Genomic DNA, 25584 nt, shown 5'->3' with positions numbered 1-25584 from the left:
GCAATCGGGCTCGGATTTATTTGAGTTTGAGCTAATGGCATTGTAAATGCCAATGTATTGTTGCTATGTGTTATGGAGTGTGTTCATGTGGTGTGTACTGCCAGTGATCTCCTTGTGAGTGTGCGAATATTGCACCACTTGCCTGTGATGTCCTTCTTGTGAGTGTGAGAAGCTTGCACCTCTGCTGCCTGTGGTCTCCTTGTGAGTGTATGCACTGTCATCGCTAGCCTGTAGATATGCACTGTCATCACTAGCCTGTAGATATGCATTGGCTTCACTAGCCTGTAGATATGCACCGTCATCGCTAGCCTGTATATATGCACTGTCATCGCTAGCCTGTAGATATGCGCTGTCATCGCTAGCCTGTAGATATGCGCTGTCATTGCTATCCTGTAGATATGCGCTGTCATCGCTAGCCTGTAGATATGCATTATCATCGCTAGCCTGTAGATATGCACTGTCATCGCTAGCCTGTAGATATGCTCTGTCATCGCTAGCCTGTAGATATGCACTGTCATCGCTAGCCTGTAGATATGCATTGGCTTCACTAGCCTGTAGATATGCACTGTCATCGCTAGCCTGTAGATATGCATTGGCTTCACTAGCCTGTAGATATGCGCTGTCATTGCTAGCCCGTAGATATGCATTGGCTTCACTAGCCTGTAGATATGCGCTGTCATTGCTATCCTGTAGATATGCACTGTCATTGCTAGCCTGTAGATATGCATTATCATCGCTAGCCTGTAGATATGCACTGTCATCGCTAGCCTGTAGATATGCACTGTCATCGCTAGCCTGTAGATATGCACTGTCATCGCTAGCCTGTAGATATGCATTGGCTTCACAAGCCTGTAGATATGCACTGTCATCGCTAGCCTGTAGATATGCACTGTCATCGCTAGCCTGTAGATATGCACTGTCATCGCAAGCCTGTAGATATGCATTGGCTTCACTAGCCTGTAGATATGCACTGTCATCGCTAGCCTGTAGATATGCATTGGCTTCACTAGCCTGTAGATATGCGCTGTCATTGCTATCCTGTAGATATGCACTGTCATCGCTAGCCTGTAGATATGCATTATCATCGCTAGCCTGTAGATATGCACTGTCATCGCTAGCCTGTAGATATGCACAGTCATCGCTAGCCTGTAGATATGCTCTGTCATCGCTAGCCTGTAGATATGCACTGTCATCGCTAGCCTGTAGATATGCATTGGCTTCACTAGCCTGTAGATATGCACTGTCATCGCTGTCATCGCTAGCCTGTAGATATGCATTGGCTTCACAAGCCTGTAGATATGCACTGTCACCGCTAGCCTGTAGATATGCACTGTCACCGCTAGCCTGTAGATATGCACTGTCACCGCTAGCCTGTAGATATGCACTGTCATCGCTAGCCTGTAGATATGCTCTGTCATCGTTAGCCTTTAGATATGCACTGTCATCGCTAGCCTGTAGATATGCTCTGTCATCGCTAGCCTGTAGATATGAACTGTCATTGCTATCCTGTAGATATGCGCTGGTGTCGCTAGCCTGTAGATATGCATTATCATCGCTAGCCTGTAGATATGCACTGTCATCGCTAGCCTGTAGATATGCTCTGTCATCGCTAGCCTGTAGATATGCACTGTCATCGCTGGCCTGTAGATATGCATTGGCTTCACTAGCCTGTAGATATGCACCGTCATCGCTAGCCTGTAGATATGCACTGTCATCGCTAGCCTGTAGATATGCATTGGCTTCACTAGCCTGTAGATATGCACTGTCATCGCTAGCCTGTAGATATGCGCTGTCATTGCTTTCCTGTAGATATGCGCTGTCGTCGCTAGCCTGTAGATATGCATTCTCATCGCTAGCCTGTAGATATGCACTGTCATCGCTAGCCTGTAGATATGCACTGTCATCGCTAGCCTGTAGATATGCATTGGCTTCACTAGCCTGTAGAAATGCACTGTCCTCGCTAGCCTGTAGATATGCATTGGCTTCACTAGCCTGTAGATATGCGCTGTCATTGCTATCCTGTAGATATGCACTGTCATCGCTAGCCTGTAGATATGAACTGTCATCGCTAGCCTGTAGATATGCACTGTCATCGCTAGCCTGTAGATATGCATTGGCTTCACTAGCCTGTAGATATGCACTGTCATCGCTAGCCTGTAGATATGCTCTGTCATCGCTAGCCTGTAGATATGCGCTGTCATTGCTATCCTGTAGATATGCGCTGTCGTCGCTAGCCTGTAGATATGCATTATCATCGCTAGCCTGTAGATATGCACTGTCATCGCTAGCCTGTAGATATGCACTGTCATCGCTAGCCTGTAGATATGCTCTGTCATCGCTAGCCTGTAGATATGCACTGTCATCGCTAGCCTGTAGATATGCACTGTCATCGCAAGCCTGTAGATATGCATTGGCTTCACTAGCCTGTAGATATGCACGGTCATCGCTAGCCTGTAGATATGCATTGGCTTCACTAGTCTGTAGATATGCGCTGTCATTGCTATCCTGTAGATATGCGCTGTCATCGCTAGCCTGGTAGTAGTGGTGGTGGTTGTGGTACTGCTAGTAGTGGTAGTACTGGTAGTGGTAGTACTGGTAGTGGTAGTACTGGTAGTGGTAGTACTGGTAGTGGTAGTACTGGTAGTGGTAGTACTGGTGGTGGTGGTAGTACTGGTGGCTGTAGTAGTGGTAGTACTGTTGGTGGTAGTACTGCTGGTGGTAGTACTGGTGGTGGTGGTACTGGTAGTGGTAGTACTGGTGGTGGTACCGGTAGTGGTACTGCTAGTGGTGGTGGTACTGCTGCCCGTAGTACTGGTAGTGGTAGTACTGGTGGTGGTGGTGGTACTGGTGATGGTTGTACTGGTGGTGGTAGTGGTACTGGTATTGGTAGTACTGGTAGTGGTAGTACTGGTGGTCGTGGTAGTGGTAGTACTGGTGGTGGTGGTAGTGGTAGTACTGGTGGCTGTAGTAGTGGTAGTACTAGTGGCTGTAGTAGTGGTAGTAATGGTAGTACTGATGGTGGTAGTACTGGAAGTGGTGGTGGTGGTGGTACTGGTAGTGGTAGTAGTGGTAGTACTGGAGGTGGTGGTAGTGGTAGTACTGTTGGTGGTAGTACTGCTGGTGGTAGTACTGGTAGTGGTGGTACTGGTGGTGGTGGTACTGGTGGTTTTGGTAGTGGTAGTACTGGTGGTGGTGGTAGTGGTAGTACTGGTGGTGGTACCGGTAGCGGTAGTGCTAGTGGTGGTGGTACTGCTGCCCGTAGTACTGGTAGTGGTAGTACTGGTGGTGGTGGTACTAGTGGTGGTAGTACTGGTGGTGGTAGTGGTACTGGTATTGGTAGTACTGGTGGTCGTGGTACTGTTAGTACTGGTGGTGGTGGTAGTTGTAGTACTGGTGGCTGTAGTACTGGTAGTACTGGGGGTGTTGGTGGTACTGGTAGTACTGGTGGTGGTGGTACTGGTGGTGGTAGTAATGGTAGTACTGATGGTGGTAGTACTGGAAGTACTGGTGGTGGTGGTGGTACTGGTAGTACTGGTGGTGGTGTTACTGGTAGTACTGGTGGTGGTGGTGGTACTGGTAGTGGTAGTACTGGAGGTGGTGGTACTGGTAGTGATAGTACTGTTGGTGGTAGTACTGTTGGTGGTAGTACTGCTGTTGGTAGTACTGCTGTTGGTAGTACTGGTGGTGGTGGTACTGGTGGTGGTGGTAGTGGTAGTACTGGTGGTGGTACCGGTAGTGGTAGTGCTAGTGGTGGTGGTACTGCTGCCCATAGTACTGGTAGTGGTAGTACTGGTGGTGGTGGTACTAGTGGTGGTAGTACTGGTGGTGGTAGTGGTACTGGTAGTACTGGTAGTGGTAGTACTGGTGGTCGTGGTACTGTTAGTACTGGTGGTGGTGGTAGTTGTAGTACTGGTGGCTGTAGTACTGGTAGTACTGGGGGTGTTGGTGGTACTGGTAGTGGTAGTACTGGTGGTGGTGGTACTGGTGCTGGTGGTGGTACTGGTAGTGGTAGTACTGGTGGTGGTACCGGTAGTGGTAGTGCTAGTGGTGTTGGTACTGCTGCCCGTAGTACTGGTAGTGGTAGTACTGGTGGTGGTAGTACTGGTGGTGGTGGTACTGGTGGTGGTAGTACTGGTGGTGGTAGTAGGTACTGGTATTGGTAGTACTGGTAGTGGTAGTACTGGTGGTCGTGGTACTGTTAGTACTGGTGGTGGTGGTAGTTGTAGTACTGGTGCCTGTAGTACTGGTAGTACTGGGGGTGGTGTTAGTAGGGGGGGTGGTACTGGTGGTGGTGGTAGTGGTAATGGTAATGGTAGTACTGGTAGTGGTAGTGGTGGTGGTACTGGTGGTCGTGCTACTGTTAGTACTGGTAGTGGTAGTACTGGTGGTGGTACTGGTAGTACTGGTGGTGGTGTTAGTGGTAGCACTGGTGGTCGTGGTACTGTTAGTACTGGTGGTGGTGGTAGTGGTAGTACTGGTGGCTGTAGTACTGGTAGTACTGCTGGTGGTGGTGCATGTATCAATGAGTCTAATTTTTCCTAATGAAATAGCCATTGGCATTATGTGAGACACACAACACATTTGTGAATTCCCATTGTAACAGCGGGAAGGCTCTGTTTTCCATGATTATTGCGTATTCACGTTTTTCCACAAACTTTACAATAATGATGACTGCATGTTCACTCCGAGTCAGGCTCGACAGCACGTGCCACGAAGGTCACTTTTAACCCTCATCATTTATTCAACCAGTAGTCTGCATGTCAGCACTAATTAAAATTCGGAAAACAAAGCTTACAGAAACAGAATCCAAATGTTTTATAATAAAACGCCTTTAAACACCGTTTTTTAAACCACAGACAAAAATAGTGCAGCGCAGCGTGCGAGGAAAAGAAGGAAATGGCGCCCTTTGGAATTGAGAGTATTCAGGAAACACAAGAACTACAGTGTGGACGAGCATGTATGAGTCATCTTCTGTGAGCCTCGCCTGCTGCCTCTCGTCATTTTACATTGAACGCGCTCACCGCTGTGAACGCTCTCGCATCATCTGGATTGCATTACACGGGCACTCTGACAGCTCCTAATTAAGATTAATCACTCTCCCGTGCTCGTTCGCGCACACAATATGCCATACAACTGCAATAAATGACGGCCGAAAAGTAAATATACCCTATCACGTCAAGGCTACTACATAGACAGCACAGCGAAGACGAATCACTAGGCAGATGCCATAAAAAACGCCGGCGCGCTTTAAAGAATGTGCCAGCCAGACCCCTTTCTGAACTTTTTTTTCTAAATACTAAAGTAATCGGAAGCTCCGCCCCCACTTCGTGTGGGCGAGGCCCGAGCCCTAAAAAGCACTTAAAACTGCTCAAATTATCTACTTTGAGGAGAAAATAAGATCTTCTACCAACTCATCGCGGGAGACATTTCAAATAGCCAAGAAACTTCTTAAAGTGCCGGAGCCCCCCCCCTGATCGAACCCTCAGCTACTCGCTGCAATGAACTTGCAGAATTTTGTAATCAAAAAATCAACATCATCATCAACTCCCTTCCTCCGCCCACTCCGGACACGTACCCCACTTCCACCGCTGCCGATCCACCCACCCACCCACGTGCAGCAACAGCTGACCAGCTGTCAGATTTCACTCCCCTGACAACAGACACCATCCTTCCGATACTGAAATCTATCAAGAGTGGTTGCCCCACTGACCCGGCACCACTCAACATCCTAAAATTAGTCGCACCTACCATTCTTCCCCATTTGATCAAACTAATTAACAGCTCACTCGCCTGCGGCATCGTCCCCCCGAGCTGGAAAAAAGCAATGGTGAAGGCACTGATTAAAAAACCGCATCTGGACCCACTAGAACTGGGCAACTACAGGCCGATCTCCCTGCTCCCAGGCATTAGTAAAATAGCGGAGAAGTACGTCAACCACAGCCTATCCTACCACCTTGAAACCAAAGGTCTGCTGGAACCTTCCCAAACAGGATTTAGGCCAGGCCAGAGCACAGTAACTGCAATTTTGGCGGTGGTCGAGGAGGCAAGGAAAATCATGGACACAGGAGGATCAGTGGCAGTGATCCTCCTGGACCTAAGCGCTGCCTTCGACACCGTCAACCACTCTACACTGGTCCACAGGCTTAGGGACCTTGGTATTGCAGGAACGGCTCTGACCTGGCTCAAATCCTTCCTAGAGAATAGATCTTTCCAGGTGGCAGATGGCAACTTCACGTCCAAGCCTACGGCCATCAGCTGTGGGGTCCCTCAGGGCTCCTCCCTGAGCCCGACCCTTTTTAATGTTTACATGTCCCCCCTTGAGAAAGTCGTCGCCCCATTTGGGATCAAGCTTCTAACCTACGCCGACGACACTCAACTTGTGGTATCCCTAAGCCAGCAAGATCACTCCCTTCCCAACCTACAAACCTGTCTTACCGAAATAACTAAGTGGATGAATCTTTCCCACCTCAAATTGAACAACGACAAAACAGAGATAATGATTCTAGGCAATAAATCTCTCTACAACCCCACTTCCTTATGGCCACCCACCATGGGTCCCCCCCCCCCCCGCCCGAAACATGAAATTAAGAGCCTGGGCATATGGCTAGACGAAGGCCTTAATTTCTCGGCCCAAGCAAGGAAAACGGCGGGAACATGCCACGGCCTCCTACGGTCAGCAAGAAAAATCTTACCCCTACTCCTTGCACAATCCCGCTAACTTCTAGTTCATGGCCTTGTGCTGTCCCGCCTGGACTACGGTAATGCCCTGTACCTGGGGGCCCCCAAAAAAGTACTGTCCAAACTTCAGACAGTACAAAACGCCGCAGCCCGCATTCTCACAGGAACCAACCGCCGCTGCTCAGCCAAACCAGCCCTAATTGCTTTACACTGGCTCCCCGTCCAGGAAAGAATAAAGTTCAAGGCTCTTTGCACCACCTACAAAATTCTGCACGGTAAGGCCCCCCCAATACTACAAAACCTCATTTCACCCCATACCACCACAAGAACGCTTCGCTCCTCCAACTGCAACCTAGCCTTCATACCTAGAATTAAGAAAGCTCGCTCGGGCGGTCGATTGTTCTCATACAATTCATCCAAACTCTTGAACACCCTACCCCCTGACATCAGAGCACAACCAAACCTGCTCTCATTCCGTAGAGCACTTAAAACATGGCTATTCCCGTGATACCCTACCGCAGAAGGTTCTTGTCACTTAGCGCTGGGACGCTCACGGGTAGCCATGCGCTCTACAAATCAGTCAAATAAAAATAAAATAAATAATCGAGAACATTATTGGTGATGCTATCTGTCGTTTTGAGAGTTAAGCTGTGAGCTGTTCATAGTAGGCATTATGGTTGTTTATGTAAACAAAGTTGGAAATTAGTGTTTATTAGAGCTTGGATTGGAAACATAATGTCCCTTCAGTTGAAATTTTGTTTGAATGGATTTTTCATAATTTTTGTTAATTTGTGATTTTATTAGCAAACAATGGCTCCTGTGAATAGGTTTTGGAATTTGTTTGCAGTACCTAGGGTATTAAGGACAAAGCCTTCTGCAACACCCAAAGTAAATGTAAATTGATACTTGTATAGCGCACTACTCACCCGCAAGGGTCTCAAGGCGCTTGTACGAATACCGCTGTGGAACCCATCCAGGCTTTCCCTGTGAGGTGTCCACTCCTGGGCACCCCCAAGGTGGAGGCCAGGCATCCTTAGCGTTGTGGAGATTAAGCAAGCTATTGCCCAGAGTTGCAGATTCGGACTCCATGATTGGAATTGGCACCGAGGCGAGAATGATCAGGTCCGTGGAATTTTGAGCCCAAGACCCGCCAAGGCGGGGAATTGAACCCTGGTGCCGGGCTAGACCTCTGCATCAGGGTCTGCCGCTCTAACCATTGAGCCACACTTCTCCACCCTCTCCTGGTGGTGGCCTCCCTGGCACCAGGCTACATAGGCTGTAAGAAGGATAGCAACATGTGATCTCCAGCATATGTACACTCAATAGCAGGTTCTCAACCCACTGGCCAGATTAACTGGCTATCATATAATGTATAATTGCCTGTTAATTTTTTTTTTTGTATCTGCTTCTAGGAAGGAGCCTCTACTTCCAATGCCCGTTGGTTCCACGTCCACTGATGAAATTCAGGACCCTGTACTGCTCTAGCTGCTTAAGAAAAACCATAGCTTCCACAGAGGGGCATTTTGTTAACGTCTTGGCAGAAGAACAGGACTCAAAAGAGCCTGAGCCAAAAGTAGACCTGTTCTACTCCGATGAAGAGCGATCTGCCATTCTTGAACTGCTGAACACTGCTTCAGAGAGTGAGCTTGCTTCGGTGAAACTGCTGCGGGGCAAGAAGTCTGTGAGCATTGTGGAGTACCGGAACAAGCATGGGCCATTTCACAATTTGCAAGCCTTGACAAAAATACCCAACTTTAAATATAAGTCTGCAGTGAAAGTGTGTGCGAGTATTGTCAGCCGACCTGAACGGAAAGAACAAAAAGAAAAAAGAATCGCAGAGCCCAGATCTGTAAGCAAATACATCAAACCTGAAATAAGAAGGGACAGACTGGAGGTTTGTTTTCCTACTTGTATGCTTGTCTTCTAAATTAGGTTTTTAATCAGTGGTGCATTTCTATTAACCAGAATTTCTGTCATACATTGTACTGAGGGGAATAACTGACACTGAGTAATGCCAAATAACACGTTTAGGAGGAACACATTTCAAAGTTTTCCAAAATAGTATTGGTCTCTTCTTAACATTCATATATTCTTACCGTCCTTTTTCCATCAGCTTTTACTTTAAAGTATTTATTGAAATACACCTGCGAACTTTGTACAAATATATCTAGGAAAATGGGTCAGCAAATGAGGGGCCCAGTTTACTATTCCTATTGGCAAACTAGAGATGCGCAGTTTGCATACTGACTGGTTTGCTAAATGGAATGCAATTTGCGAAGTCATCTGTGTACTATTAGGTCACACTGTAATTTGCACCTTCGTGTGACGTGCCTAATGACTATTAATTTGGCAGGTCGCAATCTGTGAACTTCCTCCCCTCTGCTCTAAGTGATTGATTGTCTGCGAAGGAAAGAGTGGGCTGACCTCTGTTTCTGTATTCGCATTCCCGAATGGGAAACTTTTTTTTTTTTAACCGGACAATGGCTGCTTAAAAAATATCTTGTTTGGAAAGACATCGGGAAAAAGGGCAGTAGTCATCAGAACTAAGGGCCATATGTATGAAGCAAATTTGCATTGGCAAAGGCCGAAATTTGCAGAATTTCAGCCTTTGCGAATGCGAATTAGGAAAATGATAAGTATGAAGTAAAATCTGGTGCAAAATAAGGAATCGCAAAATTTGCCATTCCTTATTTTGCAATTTCATTTAAGGAATCGCAAATTTTGCGATTCCTTAAATGCAATGTATAAAGCCCAAAAAAATTCCAAAATGCCCTTAAGGAATCGCAAATTACCATGAACTTCTAGTTGGTGGTAAGTTGCGATTTCCTTTAAAAATGCACATTATAGCATTTTTCAAAGTGCCATGTGACGCACGTACATGCCCTTAGGGCATTTATGTGTGCCACATGTGCACCCATGAATATTTCAGGGGTGCAACAGGGTGTCCTTTGGACACCCCTGCACCCTTGAAATTATTCTCAATTTGCTATTTTCAAATTGCGAATCGCCAAATTGAGAATACCTTCCCATTCATTCCTATGGGCCTCCTGGCCCATAGAAATGAATGGGAAAGTATTCCTTAATTGCGATTCGCAATTTGCTAATCGCAATTAAGGAATACTAAGAATTCGCTTAAAAAAAGCAAATTTGTACATACATACCAATTTGTGATTCTGAATTAGCGATTTCTTAAAAATCGCTATTTCAGAATCGCAAATCGGTACCTTCATACATATGGTCCTTACTGGGGCGCCGATACAACTCAGAAAATGGAAGCTGTTCCACCAAAATATTTTCTCTTTTGCGAATCGGGTACCACCCCAATTCGAGGGCAGTCGGTGAGTGAGCAGAGATTTACAACCGAAATTGCTGTCACATTCCATTGAAGCATCCCTTTCTGAAATGCAAATAGGAGTGGGACGCCTCGTCATAGTTTCCCAATTTGTAATTGGGAAAGGTTCGCAAAAGCCCTTTCCGACATAAAATAGCTTTAGTAAGTTTAAAAAAGCCATTTTCCCGTTGCAATCTCGGCAGTTTTGTGAATTGCAGGATTTGTGACAGTAAAGGGCATGTGTGTACCCCCGGCTTTCTGTGCTTGCTGCTGGTATTTAACTGTGAAATCTGTAGGTCACTAGCTTGAATTCTTCATCCTTGAAAGGTAGATAAATGGCCTTCCATTAAATTCCTAATAGTAACACCTGTCTTCAGTGCTCCAACAATTTCATAATTGAATCCCTAATCCTTTGTCCTCTCACTTAGGGTCTTTATACTCTGGCAGAGATTATGTTGGATGGAGTTCTTATTAAAATCACATTAGAAAACGTATGTCTGTTCATAATACCACTTTGGATTTTTCGATGATCTCACTGTTTGGTACTCCATAGGGACTGTCAAATACCAGGTTTTAAACTTAAGAATTTTGTTAGGACTGACAGCCCTTAGGGCGTTCCCCACCTAAACCTTTTGCCAACTCCCCTCCTGTTGCTGAAATACATATTTGATGGCTTTAAGACTTTGTGCACTTTACCACTTTACCACTGCTAAAGTGCTTGTGCCCAATCATTAAAACACTGACCTACACTTCATTGGCACACTTAATTTACCTATGTGTCCCTTTTTAAGTGTTACAACATGTATCCAGGGCCTGTAAATGAAATGCTACTAGTGGGCCTGTGAATGCAACAAGTGGGCAGTTCTGGCTGGACTGTTCCCACGAGGAGCAGGGTCAAGATGAATTTACGTTTGGCTGGGTCCAAACTGGCGTGGCAAGCAAAAAAGGATGGATTGCACCAAGATCTTTGACTAGGGTGAATGTTTGCATTGTACACCATTCTGTCAATCATCTGTTCTTTTTACTTGTGTCCCCCTGAGTGGGAAAGTTATACCCATATGTGGGTCATGTGCTTTCTGTGCCACTTGATTCAAGCAAGCATGGCTGATGAGGGGGTGATACCCCGAAACCAGTCCCAGGATGCTTGTTTATAGGCCAGGGAGGACCTGGCATGGCAGTTTGAGCTGGACTCTTCCCACGAAGAGCAGGGTCAAGACCGATTTGCATATGGCTGGGTCAAAACTGGGTTGTTGTGGTGAGCAAAAAACAATTAATTAAACCCAGATCTGTGACGGGGTGAATGTTTACATTGTTCAGCATTCCATCCATCATCTGTTCTTTTTACTAGTGGTCCTGCAGCATGTATTCTGTCACTTACTTAAGTAGCCTTATAAACATGTCTCTGGCTGCTATTGCAGCCTATGTGCAGTTTTATACTGCCAATTCAACCTGGCAAAATAAACCTTTTGCCAGACCGAAAACGTTTAGTACATATTTGTCCCCTAAGGTAGATGCTAAACAGCCCATATGGCAGGATGAAGTGTATTTAAAAATTTGGACAAGTACTGTTAAGTTTTTCATGTTCCTAAATTAGGTTTTTACTACTGTGAGACCTACCTCTCCCATTGGATTATATTGGGTTACCTTATCACATTTAATAAGTGATAACCTTGTATTGGGAGCAAGTAGGAATGCCATGTTTACACTCAAACAAATTGTATTTTTTTAAAAATTTGTTTATTGGCATTTTCAAACGAGAAAAGCAACAAGTCGCATAACGCAAAAACAAAACAGTCGGGAAGCAATATGTCCACTTTCAGTGCCAGACAGCAATCTTTGATAAAAACTGGTTCGCAGGTTCAGTGTAACAATACTGCAAATATTATATTCGGTACAGAGTCCCATTGACGAGCTGGTCAAAGACATCCAGCTAACACGACCCTCTTATGCATCTGCCCGCCACTGCATCCGCTCCCGCACAGTCCCACCTAGTGTAGCCCTTAAACGTCTGTAACGATCGGGGAGGGGGCGCTGTCCTCTTGTTGTGCTTTCAGCAAGTCCAGAAAGGGATCCCATATATTTTTGGGTCGAGAGGCCATAGGCATTAGCTCCCAATAAGTAGTCAGCTGAGTGTGGGTAAAAGTGACATCTTGTATCCACACCTTGCTTGTGAGAGCACGTTTATCACCCCAATTTATAGTTACTCGTCGTTTGGCAAGCAAGAGCAACATGGCGTGTAATTTACGATTCTCCGGCTTAGTGTTTTGGACATATCCCAATAGTCCTATGAGTGGCTAAGGCTCGCTCGGTGTCCCTAAAATCTTCTGTGTTTTGTTAAATATGTCTGCCCAGAAGGCCGCTATAGGTAGGCAATACCAGGACATGTGCAGGAAGGTGACAGAAGCTCAGCCACACCCCCAGCAGCTGTAGTCAGGTCTGATCTCCATTCAGTGCCATGGTGTTATGGCAGAGTTTTTGGCTCTATTTAGCAGTGATATAGACCTTAGTCTTGCTCACATCTAGTATAGGTATTCTTAGCCTGTGTTGGCCCTTTTAAGCCCTTTCTTCCAGACCTAGAAGAGGATAGCTGCGTAATATGATGATAGATCCTTTATTCTTGACTCTAATCTGTCTATTGCCTATTGGCTTTGACATACTAGACACATTGGTATGGTTTATGTAGGTATTCTGGCAGAGCTAAGGGGCATTTCATCCCTTTCAGGCCTACAGGCCTAGAGCTAGAGGGACTCCATCTTGATGAAGCTGAGAGGCTTTTCAGGGTAAAGGCAAAGTTTATAGTTATAGCTGGCGTTCGCCCTAAGCGAACCGGAGAGAACCGGCCAGAGCTGAATCTAATCAGGAATTGTTCCCGGGCTCAGGTCTCTAGACGAAACAAGCAGACTGGTCACTGTGGGAGCGTCTAGCGCAAGGAGCCTGGTGCATGGGATTGGTGGGAGGAAGCTGCTGGCTGGAACTTTCCATGAGGAAACAGCATTCTATATCAGTGAAGTGCAGAGGCGGAGTCAGTGAGTCGTGTGGAGGTGGCGGAACCAAGCAGTCGAGTGGAGTTGGCAGAGCAGAGAGGGTTCAAGCTAGAGAGAGAGCTGACTTGAATTGAAGGAGCAGAGAGTGTTGGTAGAGTTGGAGGAGTGGAATTGCAAGAGGAGAAAAGACAGGACATGCTTGGAACAGAGAGAAGACAGACAGTCAGTGAGCTGGAACTGAAGGAAGCAGTCAGAAGCAGTTACTTATCAGGAGGAGGTGTGAATAGCTGGAGTCTGAAGTAATGCCTTTTAAAAGAGACGGAGGAGATATCGTGGACTAACCTGTGGGAGCAGAGGGAGTTAATTGGACATTGGCGCAGAGACAGAGTGAACAAGCTAGTGGAATGAAAAGCATCAGAGCGGCAGGAACCATTAGATTGAAGCTGGAAGGTGGAGACAGTTCGTGGGGAAGAGGAGTCCAGTGCAAAGTGATCAGCGCAGAGGTGTACCCAAGAGTGCAGGAGAGAGAGAGAGTCTGAGATGAGCCAAGGCACAGACGAGAGAGGAACCCAGATGACAGCTAGAACAAGACTTCACACTAATCAGGTGATATCTACTCCATCACATTAGTTTACTTTACACTTGCATCTTAATCTTGTCCTTATTCCCTAAGCTATTGTATTGCTAATCTTTTCTCTTTCAGCGGTGTGTTCTATCTATAGTCTTTGTCAGTTACAGATCTGTGTAAGTGTTTATATTGTTCTAATAAAATAACCCCCAGTTTGTAGCAAACTGGCATGTGTCTTATATTCTTGTTCAATCCAGGTAAATGTATCTCCTAGGTGGTTACTATTTCTTATGAATGGATGAGTAACCCCAATCAGGTAAGTGGTGATCACATAAATAGGGAGTGAGTGGACCTATGATGCCAAGAATAAGAGGTACATTATATTAATTGGCTAACTCCTAATATTGTAGTAGCAAGCCCTTAGTGAATAGGGAGAGAGACTTCCCAACATATAACTGAAGGTGTTCATAGGAATGTGGTCGTCGTTGATATGCGGCGTTAGTGAGAACGTTGGGGAGGATGACCAGCGTGTATAACCACAGGATTGTGGCTTGTGTAAGTGAGAGCGTCAGGTGGGAGACTGGCGTGTAGGTTTGCCGGATTGCGAACCGTTTGGAAAAGAGAGCATTGGGTTCTGCAGGCCCATGTGTAGACGCACCGGATTGTGTGTCATATCTGCCCTAGGGTAGACCGGTCTGGGTCGGGGTGGCCGCGAGACCAACTGATGTGAATATAAGTGTGGTGTAGGGTATGGATATCCCTAGTAATCAGTGAATATTCTTAGTATCCCTATAGATTTAGTGGTGTTTTTAATAATATGAGCTTGTATATTGCGAGTTCCCCATCCTCAGGTAGGTACCCAGGTGCCTGGATGGATGGTCCTGAGGAGGGATGTGATTACGTTCTGGCTGGGTTGGAGGGGCCCCTAGGGGCTGATCCCATCTAATCAGAAAATCCAGCCAGAACACATGGAGAGGGAGTTCTATAGTACCTATGTAGATATTTCAAATGTATTAGCCCCAGCTTGTAGTTTGGTGAGAGCATTAAAAGTTGACTGCAGCAAAAAGCCCAAATATCATTCGTTATCTGGTTGTCTAAATCTAGATTCCAACTGTGCTGGGCTCTAGGCACAGTTAATGGTGCTGTGGTTTGCATAGAGTTATATAATCGGGTGATCAATCTGCAAGAAGATGCTCTAGCGCGGGTAGTGAAGTGGGAGGATTCTGAAAGGTGGTGTGAAGTAGTTTACATGTCGCTCTTACCTTGTAATATAGGAACTGCTCAGAGAAGCCCCTAGTGCTCTCAGCTGTGGGACCCGGTTGAGCACAGAAAACATTGCCAGGGTAGTGGTCCCATGGATTTTGCCATTGCAACATTTCCTCCGTCTGCCATCGTCGGGATCAAAGGATTCCATGCAAGTGGGATAGACTGGGCATATAAGGTCTTCAAACCGGCTGTAGTGTGCAGTCTATCCCAAGCCCATCAACAGTATCTATTTCATCCTGCAGTCTGCGGTATGGCTGACAGATAGCCACTGAAAGGGTAACTGGTGCTGTGACGTCTATTTCCAGAGCGACATGGGGTGGGATGCAACCAGTGATGTAAAAATGGAGCTTGCGCACAGAATGCATAAAGGGGAATATCTGGGGCTCCTAGTCCTCCCTTCTTGGGGGGGGGGAGTGTGAGCAGCTCCCAGGACACGCGCACTTGTTGCTCGGCCCAAACCTGTGAGATCAATAGCGAGCGGATAGTGTAAAAAAAGAAAGTCCCGGTGAGCGGAATGAGGATGCTGACAAATAAGTATAACATTTTAGGCAAGATGATCATTTTAGCCATGGCTATCCTACCAGCAAGGGATAACGGTAGCCTGGACTGTAGTGTAGTTCCTATTTTCCCAATAGGCCCTGTGCATTGGAATAACATAAACAGTAGTATAGACGTAGAAGTGCGGGTCTTCCAGGTCTCTACTGACTATGCTAAACTTAATTAGGTTTGTTACCAACTAGCTCAGAGGTCACTGGAAACTTTCCTGACTGAATAGGAAGTGATCAGCTTCCCTGGTACAGACAAGAAGGGATTCAGTTTTCCAACAACCGCATAAACATGACAACTTTGCTCCTTAGAATAAGAGTCAATCTCTAGAGTCGTGTGAAACAATAGACAGTTATTTTACTCAGTCAGTTGTGCAGAGTAGTTTCACCAAGATGCAGAGAATAGAGAGACGGGCGTTTTCAATAAAAAGGTATTATTTATTGAACAGTCTTTCTTCTCATACAAGAGAAATGAATTGCCACAATTGCAAGACTAGTTATTATAAAAAGTGCGTACAGTAAAATGAGGATTGCGAAATAATACTGTAAAAGCATTGATATGGTTTCTTAGCCATACAATGGTTAAAATGAATAAAATATATACATTCATATATACATTTAGCTAACGTACTCAACTGGTGCTTCTAACTACGCCTACCCCAGTGCACCTGACCTAAGCCTAATACTTGGGAGGGAGTAAGTAAGTAGCAGTTTTAGTTAAGTTGGTTTTGCCAAGGTTTGCTTCAAGAATTCTCTCTAAGGGTTTAGTCAACACCATACCTCTGGAATAGAATGTTGGAGGTCTTGTATCTCCTTCCAGGACTCGATATCCCAGTCACTCGCAAGAGTAGGCTGGAAACGCCGGAGCTGGATTTTCTCGGCAGGAGAAAAGACAGCGTCTCTCTCAGCGCGTCGAGGAGGAGGAGGGGCAGGGTCCGTGGGCAGCTTGTATCTGCTGGGCTCTGTAAGGGACAGCTGTTCTGCTCCTGTGTTCACCACACCATCGCTATCATCGATGTCGTTGAGGCAGCGTTTGCTTAAGGCAAAGTTGGTAATATTTATACCTGAAAGGTGCCTGGTTTGACGTAAGTTTTTGGACATAAGACGTCAATAAAGATGTCACTAGGAAGTGATCGTCTCTCAGTGCTCATTAGAGTTCTATTACTAATCAAAACATAGCAAGTGGGGTTTTCCCAGGTTGCTGAGTTTTATCTTGTTGAAGAACTCGGAGTGTAATCTAGGAATCTTAGATAGTGGCTTCTGCTGTGTCATTTGCTCTAATGAGCTGCAGAGGAAGAGATTCTGAAATGTGGCTCTGATCGTGTTAGGCCAGAGACGAGTTTCTGAAATATTGCTCTTGATCGTTTATGCAATTATAGGGGAATAAATGGATTATAGCCGTATAGGGGCATTAGATCACAGTATTGATCGGGGTCCTAGATTAGAACGCGACACCCACTCCACAAGTTTATGTCCATCAATTTACTAAAAACTATAGCAAAAGATGCATGTGTAACATTACCCACCCCAAAATACATATTCGCATTTGAAATGGCGTATTTGAAATACATGGATTGTACTGTACGTCTTTAAGCATAGAAATCATTCAAAATTGTAGCATATGTAATCCGTGAACGATTTTGCGAAAAAATTTACACATGAAAATATCTCTTAATACAGAAAAGAAGGGCGAGATAATTTCATCACATATAAATGCATTGCTGTAAAATGTGCTAGAGACTGATATAAAGTTATTATGTCTCTAGATTTACCTAAAAATAGAAGTTTCCGTTCTTTATGAATAGGTCTACTTTAAGCAAAGAATTTCGTGCCAGAAAAAGGTAAATATTTTGAAAAAGTGTTCAATTAAAAAAAAAATGTTTTAGGTGAACGGGGAAATAGAGTTCCAACGCTTTTCAGCAGTTTTTGTTGATCAAAACTGAAGGCCGAATTCAGAGTTCATGGGAACGCTGTGTGTCGGAATGCTTTTCAAAACTATTGTTTCTGTTCAGGGGAGAACATCATATCAGACAGGCTCTCAAAAAATTGGTCTACAAAATCAGGCGACAGTTCGACCAAGTTCGATAACGCTGTAACTTGGCAGGTGTGAGAATGATTGCTATCATCAAAGTCTGGATCAGCAATGCTCACAGAAGGTCGTACCTGGGTGATGTTGCTTTTATTTCTCGCTCCACTGTCACCACCTAGTCGTAGCACAGGAGTCTCAACGAATGCCGTCATCAGGATTGGTAGCCGCTGGGGACAACACAATGCGTGAGCCGTTATAGGACTTAGCAAAGTATCGATATCCATTGGTACTGCTGATGGAAGTGCAAGACAGATGTCCAACACGCACTCATCTCCGCATAGCATACATCGAAGCACAGGTAAGATGCAGGTCTGCCATATAGGTCTGAATGAAAGAAACCAGGTCATGTTCAGATCTGTCAGCCTGGCCAATCCAAGGACTCTAGTTATTCGGTCCCGGTAGCGTATTGCTAGGATCGTTTCTTCCATCCTTGTCGGAGTCATGTCTGAGTTTTGGCTTGCCATATCGGAGCAGGAGGGTCAAAAATAAAATGCCTGCTACAAGTCCCAAAATCAGGGGTATGCCGCCAAAGACTGAATGGACAAAATTAGGAATGATTCCAGAATTGCTTTGAATGGTGTTAGCAGTCCCGTACAAATGGTCTTAAATATGCCTGGGATGCCTATGGCACTAGACATGTTAAGGATTTGGCTAAGCATTTCTGTGAAATGCACGGGCCAATTTGTTGATAAAAGGTCATGAATCTCTGATGTTGTCCTTGCAACTTGGAGTTCATACGTCTCTTTTGATGACGTGATGGGCACTGTTGTCTGCAAGAGCACAGACTTCATTCTGCTTAAAGTATCAATTCGTATAGAAGAGAAATTCAAACGAGGCCATATGGGAGTCTTAGTGTCTCCAGGGCCGTTCGGAAACAATGCTTGCATACAGCATTTGACCATGGAAGTTACTTGAATGAGATAGGCTTTCCCTGGCAAAAGGCCACAACAGCTGCGATCCGTTATTAGAATGTAACTCCCATTCGAGAGCTGCTTAAAGAAAGGCTCTATCTGTGTTGCAGGTGTGACATGTTGGTGCATTAAAGGTTGTTAGAATTTCCTTCACAAGCTCCGTGTAAATTAATACCTTGGCACAAAAGTATACCGCTTAGTGAATGTTTGCAGTTTTCACCACTAAGAAATACATTTTTGTTGCTGTCACTATAGCATGTGTGTGTGTATGGTAATTTCCATGCCGACTTAATGTATCCTTTACCCAATCGTTCATACTGGCCAGTAGGTATGTATTCAAGGCAATTTTTAAATCGGAAAGTTGTTATCGGAATTGTGATAATGCCGTGTATTATCCATTCAATGACAGGACTTTCTGACATTGTCAATGGTAATCTCTCAAGTTTTTCGATGCTCAGGATTGTATAGTCTGCTCCTTTCTGTGCCAAGCTGATTTGTTTATCAGTAAGGAAGGTTAAAGATGGAAAACAATGACGTTGTGTTGTTTAGACGCCATGGCACATAGCCTGAATGAAGATTTTGCAGCGTCCAGCCTAACTGTACAATAAAACGCAACTGTGACTGGCCATGCTGTAACATTAGCAAGTCTTTGTCTATTATATCTATGGCAGATGATACAATACTGTCCAGTGAATATATTCTGGAGGACAGAGTCATTAACCCATTGTCCACTACAGAAAGTGATTTTTCCAAATTAATACGATCAATTTCTCATATTTTTTCAGCTGGTTCAATTTGTGTTATTTTCCAAGCCTCGTTGTAAGCCGCATATATACTGGTCGCTATGAAACGCTTTTGACGCTGTTTGCGTGGTCCCAGAATGAAATCGCGCAAATCAGCACCATCTTTAAGTAAAGACAAGTGTTGCTTAATTTCAGCCAGTGTGGATGATTCTAGCCATTCAAGGCACCGCTTCCCTACACTGCATGTTGTTACTATCCCTGGATGTTGTCTCTGGGAGTATCTAGGGTCTGGTCTGGTCATTGCTAACCCCTGTGCTTTATTCAGGAATCTATCTTGACAGTTATTCGTGTCAATAGGCCAGATTAACCACTTTTTCCAATCAGGATGTGTTCTGTTTAGATGTTAAAGTATGGATACGTCTATCTCAATATCTGTTGTTGCATTATCAGGTACTGGCTTTGGAATAGATGGTTTGTTAAGGTCTTTAATCTTAGCTAGGCCAAGACAGTTTGTTTGTTTAATTGTTTCATTTAAAAACATTATTTGCTCTGGGATCATGCAGGCTCGAAATAGTGCTTCTAGGCCTTGTACCTGCCAATCTTTTGTACCCCAGATGGTTTTTGTTTCAATGTTATTTTTCCAATAATCAGAACCAAATGTCATCATTTTTTCATAAAATGCTTCTGAATATATCAATTTAGTATTTGTCAGCATTGTTTTCAACACTGTTTTATCCAACAGTTTATAATAAAACGTTTCTGCATCACTGGTGTTAAACCCTGAGAAGTACTGAAATTTCTCATAGAATGTTTTAGAACTGCTTTTAGGTGGAGTAGCACAATGTTCGCATTGGTTATATTTAAAAACATTTCTAGGTTGTGCAGATTTATGCAAGTAATGATCTCCATAATGTGAGAAACAATACATCTGCTCATAACTAGACGAACCTTGTAAATAATCATGTTCTGTAAATCTTGCTGACAACACTAAATCAGACATCATATTATTAATACTTTCAAAATCCCAATCATCAGAAAATGTACTAGGTTTTACAAAGTCATTTAGGTAAACCTTGAACTGATGAGGATATTTCAGGATTTCGACCGGACCATATATTTCATAGTCAGTTTTGTCCCATACTACCCTGCCGGGTATTGGAATGGCTGTTACATTTACTGTTGACAGTTCTCTTTTCTTCACGTGGGATGATCTGTGTGGTTTTAGGACTAAGTTGATGTTCTGACTTGCTGTGTCGATTGAACTGTATTTTCCCTCAATGAATTTTCCCAAACAAAGTACCATGATGAGCCAAAGCAAGAGGAAAAATATACCTAGACCAAACCAGAACTCTAACCATGGAGAAACAAGATAAATTTCCTTAAGTTGATGCAAGAGTTCTGTTGCTTTTTCTTTAAAAGTCTTTGTTTCTGGCATCACTTCGGCGTTGCTTTGGTCCTCAGAAAAGTTGTCGAAATTGATGAAGTAGCCAGAGGCAGTTCTGTCAATTGCTGGGATTGTTCTCTCAATTTGTCTTTCAGTAGCACATTCTGATGCCACATCATTGTAGACTGGTGTTTCTTGACGAACTGTTTCAATCTGTGTTTCAAGAGGCACGAGTTCCATGGCATTATTGCGTAGTCCCTCTCTGTGCACTGCAGGTTTATCAAATGTGATTAGTCTTTCAGTTTGAACCTCTTGGATTGTTGCAAGTTTGGGTATTCTGTTGTTTCTCGGGAGTCCACTGGGCCTACTGTTGATTATAGGCCACATGCTTGTGGTTTTACCAGGTCGATTGATACAACTCGTTCTCCTTTTTACCAGCAAGGGGCGGTAGTACTACTAATCTTGTTCCGTTGATTGCTAAGACAGGTACTGCTTTTCTGTAAGAAGGCCCAAATTCCTTCTTCACCGCTATTTTTTCTCTGACTAGATCCCCAATCTTTGGAATCCAGACAGGCCTTGCTGGGGCTGGTGGTGCCTCGTCAGTGGTAGTTGGCTGTTGCTTTAACTTTATGTTGCTTAAGGATTTTCTTGTTTCATTCAAGTCCTGTAAAGCAGCCAACCGGTCTTTGATGTCAAAGTCTGTTTTCTTATCTTTTACCACTGATACCTGACTATCTAAGTCCTGAATGTACATTCTAGTTCCAAACAATAGTTCGTATGGGCTGAAACCTTTTAGAGAATTTCTTGGCAAATTGTTAAGACTTAACTGGACACTTATTAAATGTTTGACCCACCCATCACCCGAACCTAATACCTTCGCTGTTATAGATTGCTTTATGTCCCGGTTTTTTCTTTCTACCACACTGTTCCCCTTGGGGTGTGACGGACAAGAATACCGCAAGCCAACGCCCATGCTGACCATGGCCTCCTTATAAGCTCGAGAGCTGAAAGCAGGACCCTGGTCAGAATGGAACATGGCAATTGCGTATGTGCCGATAAACACTCGCAGATCTTTTATAACCGTTCTGGCGTCAGCCGAGTGCTGGGGCCACATTTTTTAAGTGGATGTTAGTCTAAATGATTAATAGGACGCTGGGTGGCATGTAGACAGCATTACGCTGTTTCTAATTGGTAGCCGGGCAACAGACTGGACCAGTTCGCTACTGCGATCCCTGTCACAATTGGGACAGTTCTTCACATATATTTGATGTTGCACGCTCATTCCCGGCCACCAGTATACTGATTGTAATTCAGTCAGAGATTCCTTGATCTTTTTGTGCCTAGGACCCAATCCCATGTGTGAGTCTGCTATTAAAAATATTCTCCTGTTCATGTTTGGAATTACCCTATCCCCCACTCCAGGGATTCGAGTAAAAGGAACGGAGTTTGCATCAATTACGTATGCATAATTGAGTGGATAGTTCACGGGTAGTGCTGCACAGTCGCCTTTTACGGACGTTTTCACTGCCAGCATGGTTTCCCCGTCTATGTGTTTTTCTGAACGCTTTTTTGTGGCTACGGAAGCCGGTTTAGTTGCTTCCGCTTTGGCTGTGTTAGCCAATGAATTCCCTGCAACGTGAACGCCATCACGTTGTTGACTCATAGAGTGTATCTTGTGAGTCTTTTGTAGTTCTTTCTGTAAAAGAACTACTTGTTTCCAAAGCATTTTATGCTTGATTGTGGCACCTGTGTCATCTTTGTAATCATTTTCAATCCAGCTCTGCAACTTATTATTGTAAGAGTTGACGCAAAAATGCGAATCGCACACGATTAGTGTCGGGAATTCACGTTCTGCATTTTCAAGCGCCATCTTTAAACATCTGATTTCACCTCTGAGCCGAACAGTTTCTAACTGATTCAGTTTTTGTTATTTTCGGTCTGAATTTACCGCACAGCCAATGACCTTTAACAATCGCACAGGCTGCATCGTAGGATTTGTTCTCTACATTGAAATGCTGTACAAATCTATCTGTATAGATTATGCAGGCGTACTGTGGGAGAGGCAGAAGTTCGATTGGCAGAGGATATTCTTCTTCATAAGTCAAATCATTCAGTTTTTCCATTTGCGGGCGAAATAGTATTTCACATCTTCCGCTCCAAGAGAATTTGCACACTGTATCCATTTTGGATCCAGTGACACTGTAGGCAGGTTTACTGGGCTGAATAGCGCCTCGAAGGCGGATTCCGCTGTGAGGATATTAATCCTTTTGCCGTGTGCTAGTTCCCTTTCATTGGCTGGCTAATGCCGTTAGTACTGCTTTCACAGTATTTTCTGTTGGACTGAATGTTTTTTCCGCTTGTGTGTACAAGTGAGATTTAATTGAAATTGGTCCCTTTTCTCCCTCATTAGAGGTCAGGTACCTGAATCCGTATCTTCCTGGGATTACTTTGATTACAAGATCGCGTGTGTTGTCACGTGTATCTAATTTTGTTTTTGCTAACATGTCTGTTTGCAGGGATCTCAAAATTTCTGTGTGTTTTTGAGTCCAAGTAATTGGTTTAAAATCAGGTTTAATTAGTTCGTAGAGAGGTTTAACCCTCTCCACATAATTTAGAATGTAAGTTCTACCGAAATTCAGGAAGCCTAGGATCGATTGTAAGTTCTTCAGCGTTTTTGGTGCTTGGAGTACAGCGCACTTCTCTAAGAAGTTGTCCGCTAGGCTTTTTCCTTCACTTGATAATTCGTATCCTAGAAATAATACTGTCAGATGGGCAATTCGGGACTTTTTAAAGTTGAATTTGTAACCCTCTGCTGCGAACCCAAGTATAATGGTGTTCACTCTTTTCAAGTGAGTCTCCAAGTCGTCGTCTGCGAGATAGATATCATCTACATAAGATAATTCCTCATCATCATGCATTTGTAGTAACTCTGTTACTCTGGCTGAAAATAGTCCTGGGCTGTTCTTGAATCCCTGTGGGAGCCTACAGAAATTTTCTGTGACCCCATTACTGAGAAAGCGGTCAAATATCTGCTTTCTGGTGCAATATTTTGACAAAAGAAACCATTAGATATGTCTAATGTTTTATATTTTTTCCTAACTATGTTATTCATTAGTGCAGCACTATGCGAATTTTGCACTGCAAATGTTTTTCAACATGCATTAAGGTGTCTGTAGTCCAAAACTAGACGATATGAATTGTCTGGTTTGGAGACAGGAAACAAAGGATTGTTCATTTGAGAGGTGCATGTTTCAATCACCCCCTGGTATTCAAGTTGATCTAAAATCTCCCTGACTTGTTTTTTTAGCTTCTTGCTTAATGGGATACTGCCTTTGTGCAGTCGGTTGACTTTTTAACTGGATTTTGTGAGGAGGAGAGTCCTCATCCCATCCTACATGATTTTTATATAATGCTGGTGCCTGGGCCACGGCCCATTTCCTTGCATAAGTGTATTTAGTGTGAATCGGAATGTGATTCGAGAAGGCAGGCATAATCATTTCTTCGCCACGAGGGCACTCCCTGACAAACTCTGGGGGCCAATCTTTTTCAGCTAACAGAATATCATAGCCTTTGGAGAGTTTATCCCAAAATAGACCCCTTATTTTCCTAGTCTCATCACCCTCTATACGCAGTGTTATTTCGTATATCTTATGGGGCTCGCTAACTCTGGTGTCGGCAGTTTCTACCTGAATGTATTCATTAGTGTCCACTGTCTCCAGATGACTCATCCGGATCTTGCGAGCTATGCTGATTTCTGCTGCACTGTCTAGCATTGTCTGTGCCCACTCCCCGTTTTTCAACTGTGTCCTCAGTATTCTCGGCATGTTCGATTACTCTAATACTGGCTACCTTCTTTATTGGAAATTGAGATTTTTTACTTTGAGCAGGTTCCTTGTCTTTAGACTTGGTGTGCTCTCCTGGGTCTGACCGTCCTCTTCTTTCCGATTTCTGCGAAAAAGCTCGAGAGGGACGTGTATTAATACTTTGATATCTATCAGGCTTCTTCAAAATATCCCTATTTCTAAGGTTATATCTTTACTCAGAGTGGATTGTTTATTTCCATCCCAGCTCTTTTTAGGAGTGTTTGAATTATTTTTAATAAATAATTTTTCAGAATTTTCGAGCAGTTGGGGCTTTACTGGTTTTCCACCCAAGCTGTCTCTACCTAGTTCTTCATAACATTTTTCTATGATTCTGGCAAGCTCAATTGGTTGATCTGTTATATCTGTTTCCTTCAACTTCTGGCGGATCGTTTTATCCTCCATTGCCAATTGAACCAACTCTCTATATGCCTTGGTTAATTCTCTTATTTTGACTAAGAGATCTTCACTTGACATTTTATCAATGTCTGGATGTGGTGTGTAGCTGGCTAGAACCGGCCATGTTGCTCCTGGTATACCTAGTGGACCGAGCCTGGTAATATGATCATTGTTTTAGGGCGCCTTTAAACCAGAGCAGATGCTCTTGGAATTTTAATGGGATTTCAATCTCCTCGAAAGGAGCGTACTCTTCCGGTGGATCCCCTACTATGTAGTAGTGGAACTCGTGTGTTGCGGCGTTTGCCGCTGGAAATTTTATCCAAGAATAGAATACCTCTGTCTGCCGATATTCGTGTGCCTCTATCACGAAGACGACTGTGCCACCTTGTGTGGTCAGTCCATTTTCTATAAGTTTTGACGTTATAGATTTTCTTAAATGTGCCGGGATAATTATTGCACCCGGTTCAGTAGTGTCGTCGGGACCCTGCTCAGTCGCATTTACTGCGGGTGCAGCGGTTCCGTTTTCTCCTGGCATTGTATAAATGCAAGGTTTGCAGAGCAGGTCTCCAAGGAGACAAAGATTAGGTGCACAATATTTTGGAACACTGTATCCTTCAACGTTGAATAAACCAGAGCTTTACATAGGAATCTCTTCCTACTAAGTTCTGGTGGATTTTAACCTTTCACCCACTCCAGACGTCTATTGGAGTATTTACGGTAGAAAGGGGTCTGTGTGAAAAATGCACGACTGAGTTACTCGAACGTCTTGCGTTAGTTTTATCGCCTTACCAAACGTTGGGCGCCATGTAGTGTAGTTCCTATTTTC

General features: G+C 44.2%; 1 protein-coding gene across 2 annotated transcripts in view; it reads left to right on the top strand.

The window, feature by feature from the left end:
* The window catches only part of TEFM (transcription elongation factor, mitochondrial), a 186880-nt gene that overhangs the window by 77691 nt on the left and 83605 nt on the right, over positions 1-25584 (top strand). For both annotated transcript variants that reach the window (XM_086930888.1, XM_086930889.1), the window contains exon 2: positions 8091-8572. In XM_086930888.1, the coding sequence (XP_086787014.1) occupies positions 8091-8572 (482 nt within the window). The remainder of the gene's footprint in view (positions 1-8090; positions 8573-25584) is intronic.

The sequence above is a fragment of the Lissotriton vulgaris genome, chromosome 7, assembly GCF_964263255.1.
Source record: "Lissotriton vulgaris chromosome 7, aLisVul1.2, whole genome shotgun sequence".
Taxonomy (NCBI): domain Eukaryota; kingdom Metazoa; phylum Chordata; class Amphibia; order Caudata; family Salamandridae; genus Lissotriton; species Lissotriton vulgaris.
This window is presented reverse-complemented; position numbering and strand designations above follow the sequence as displayed.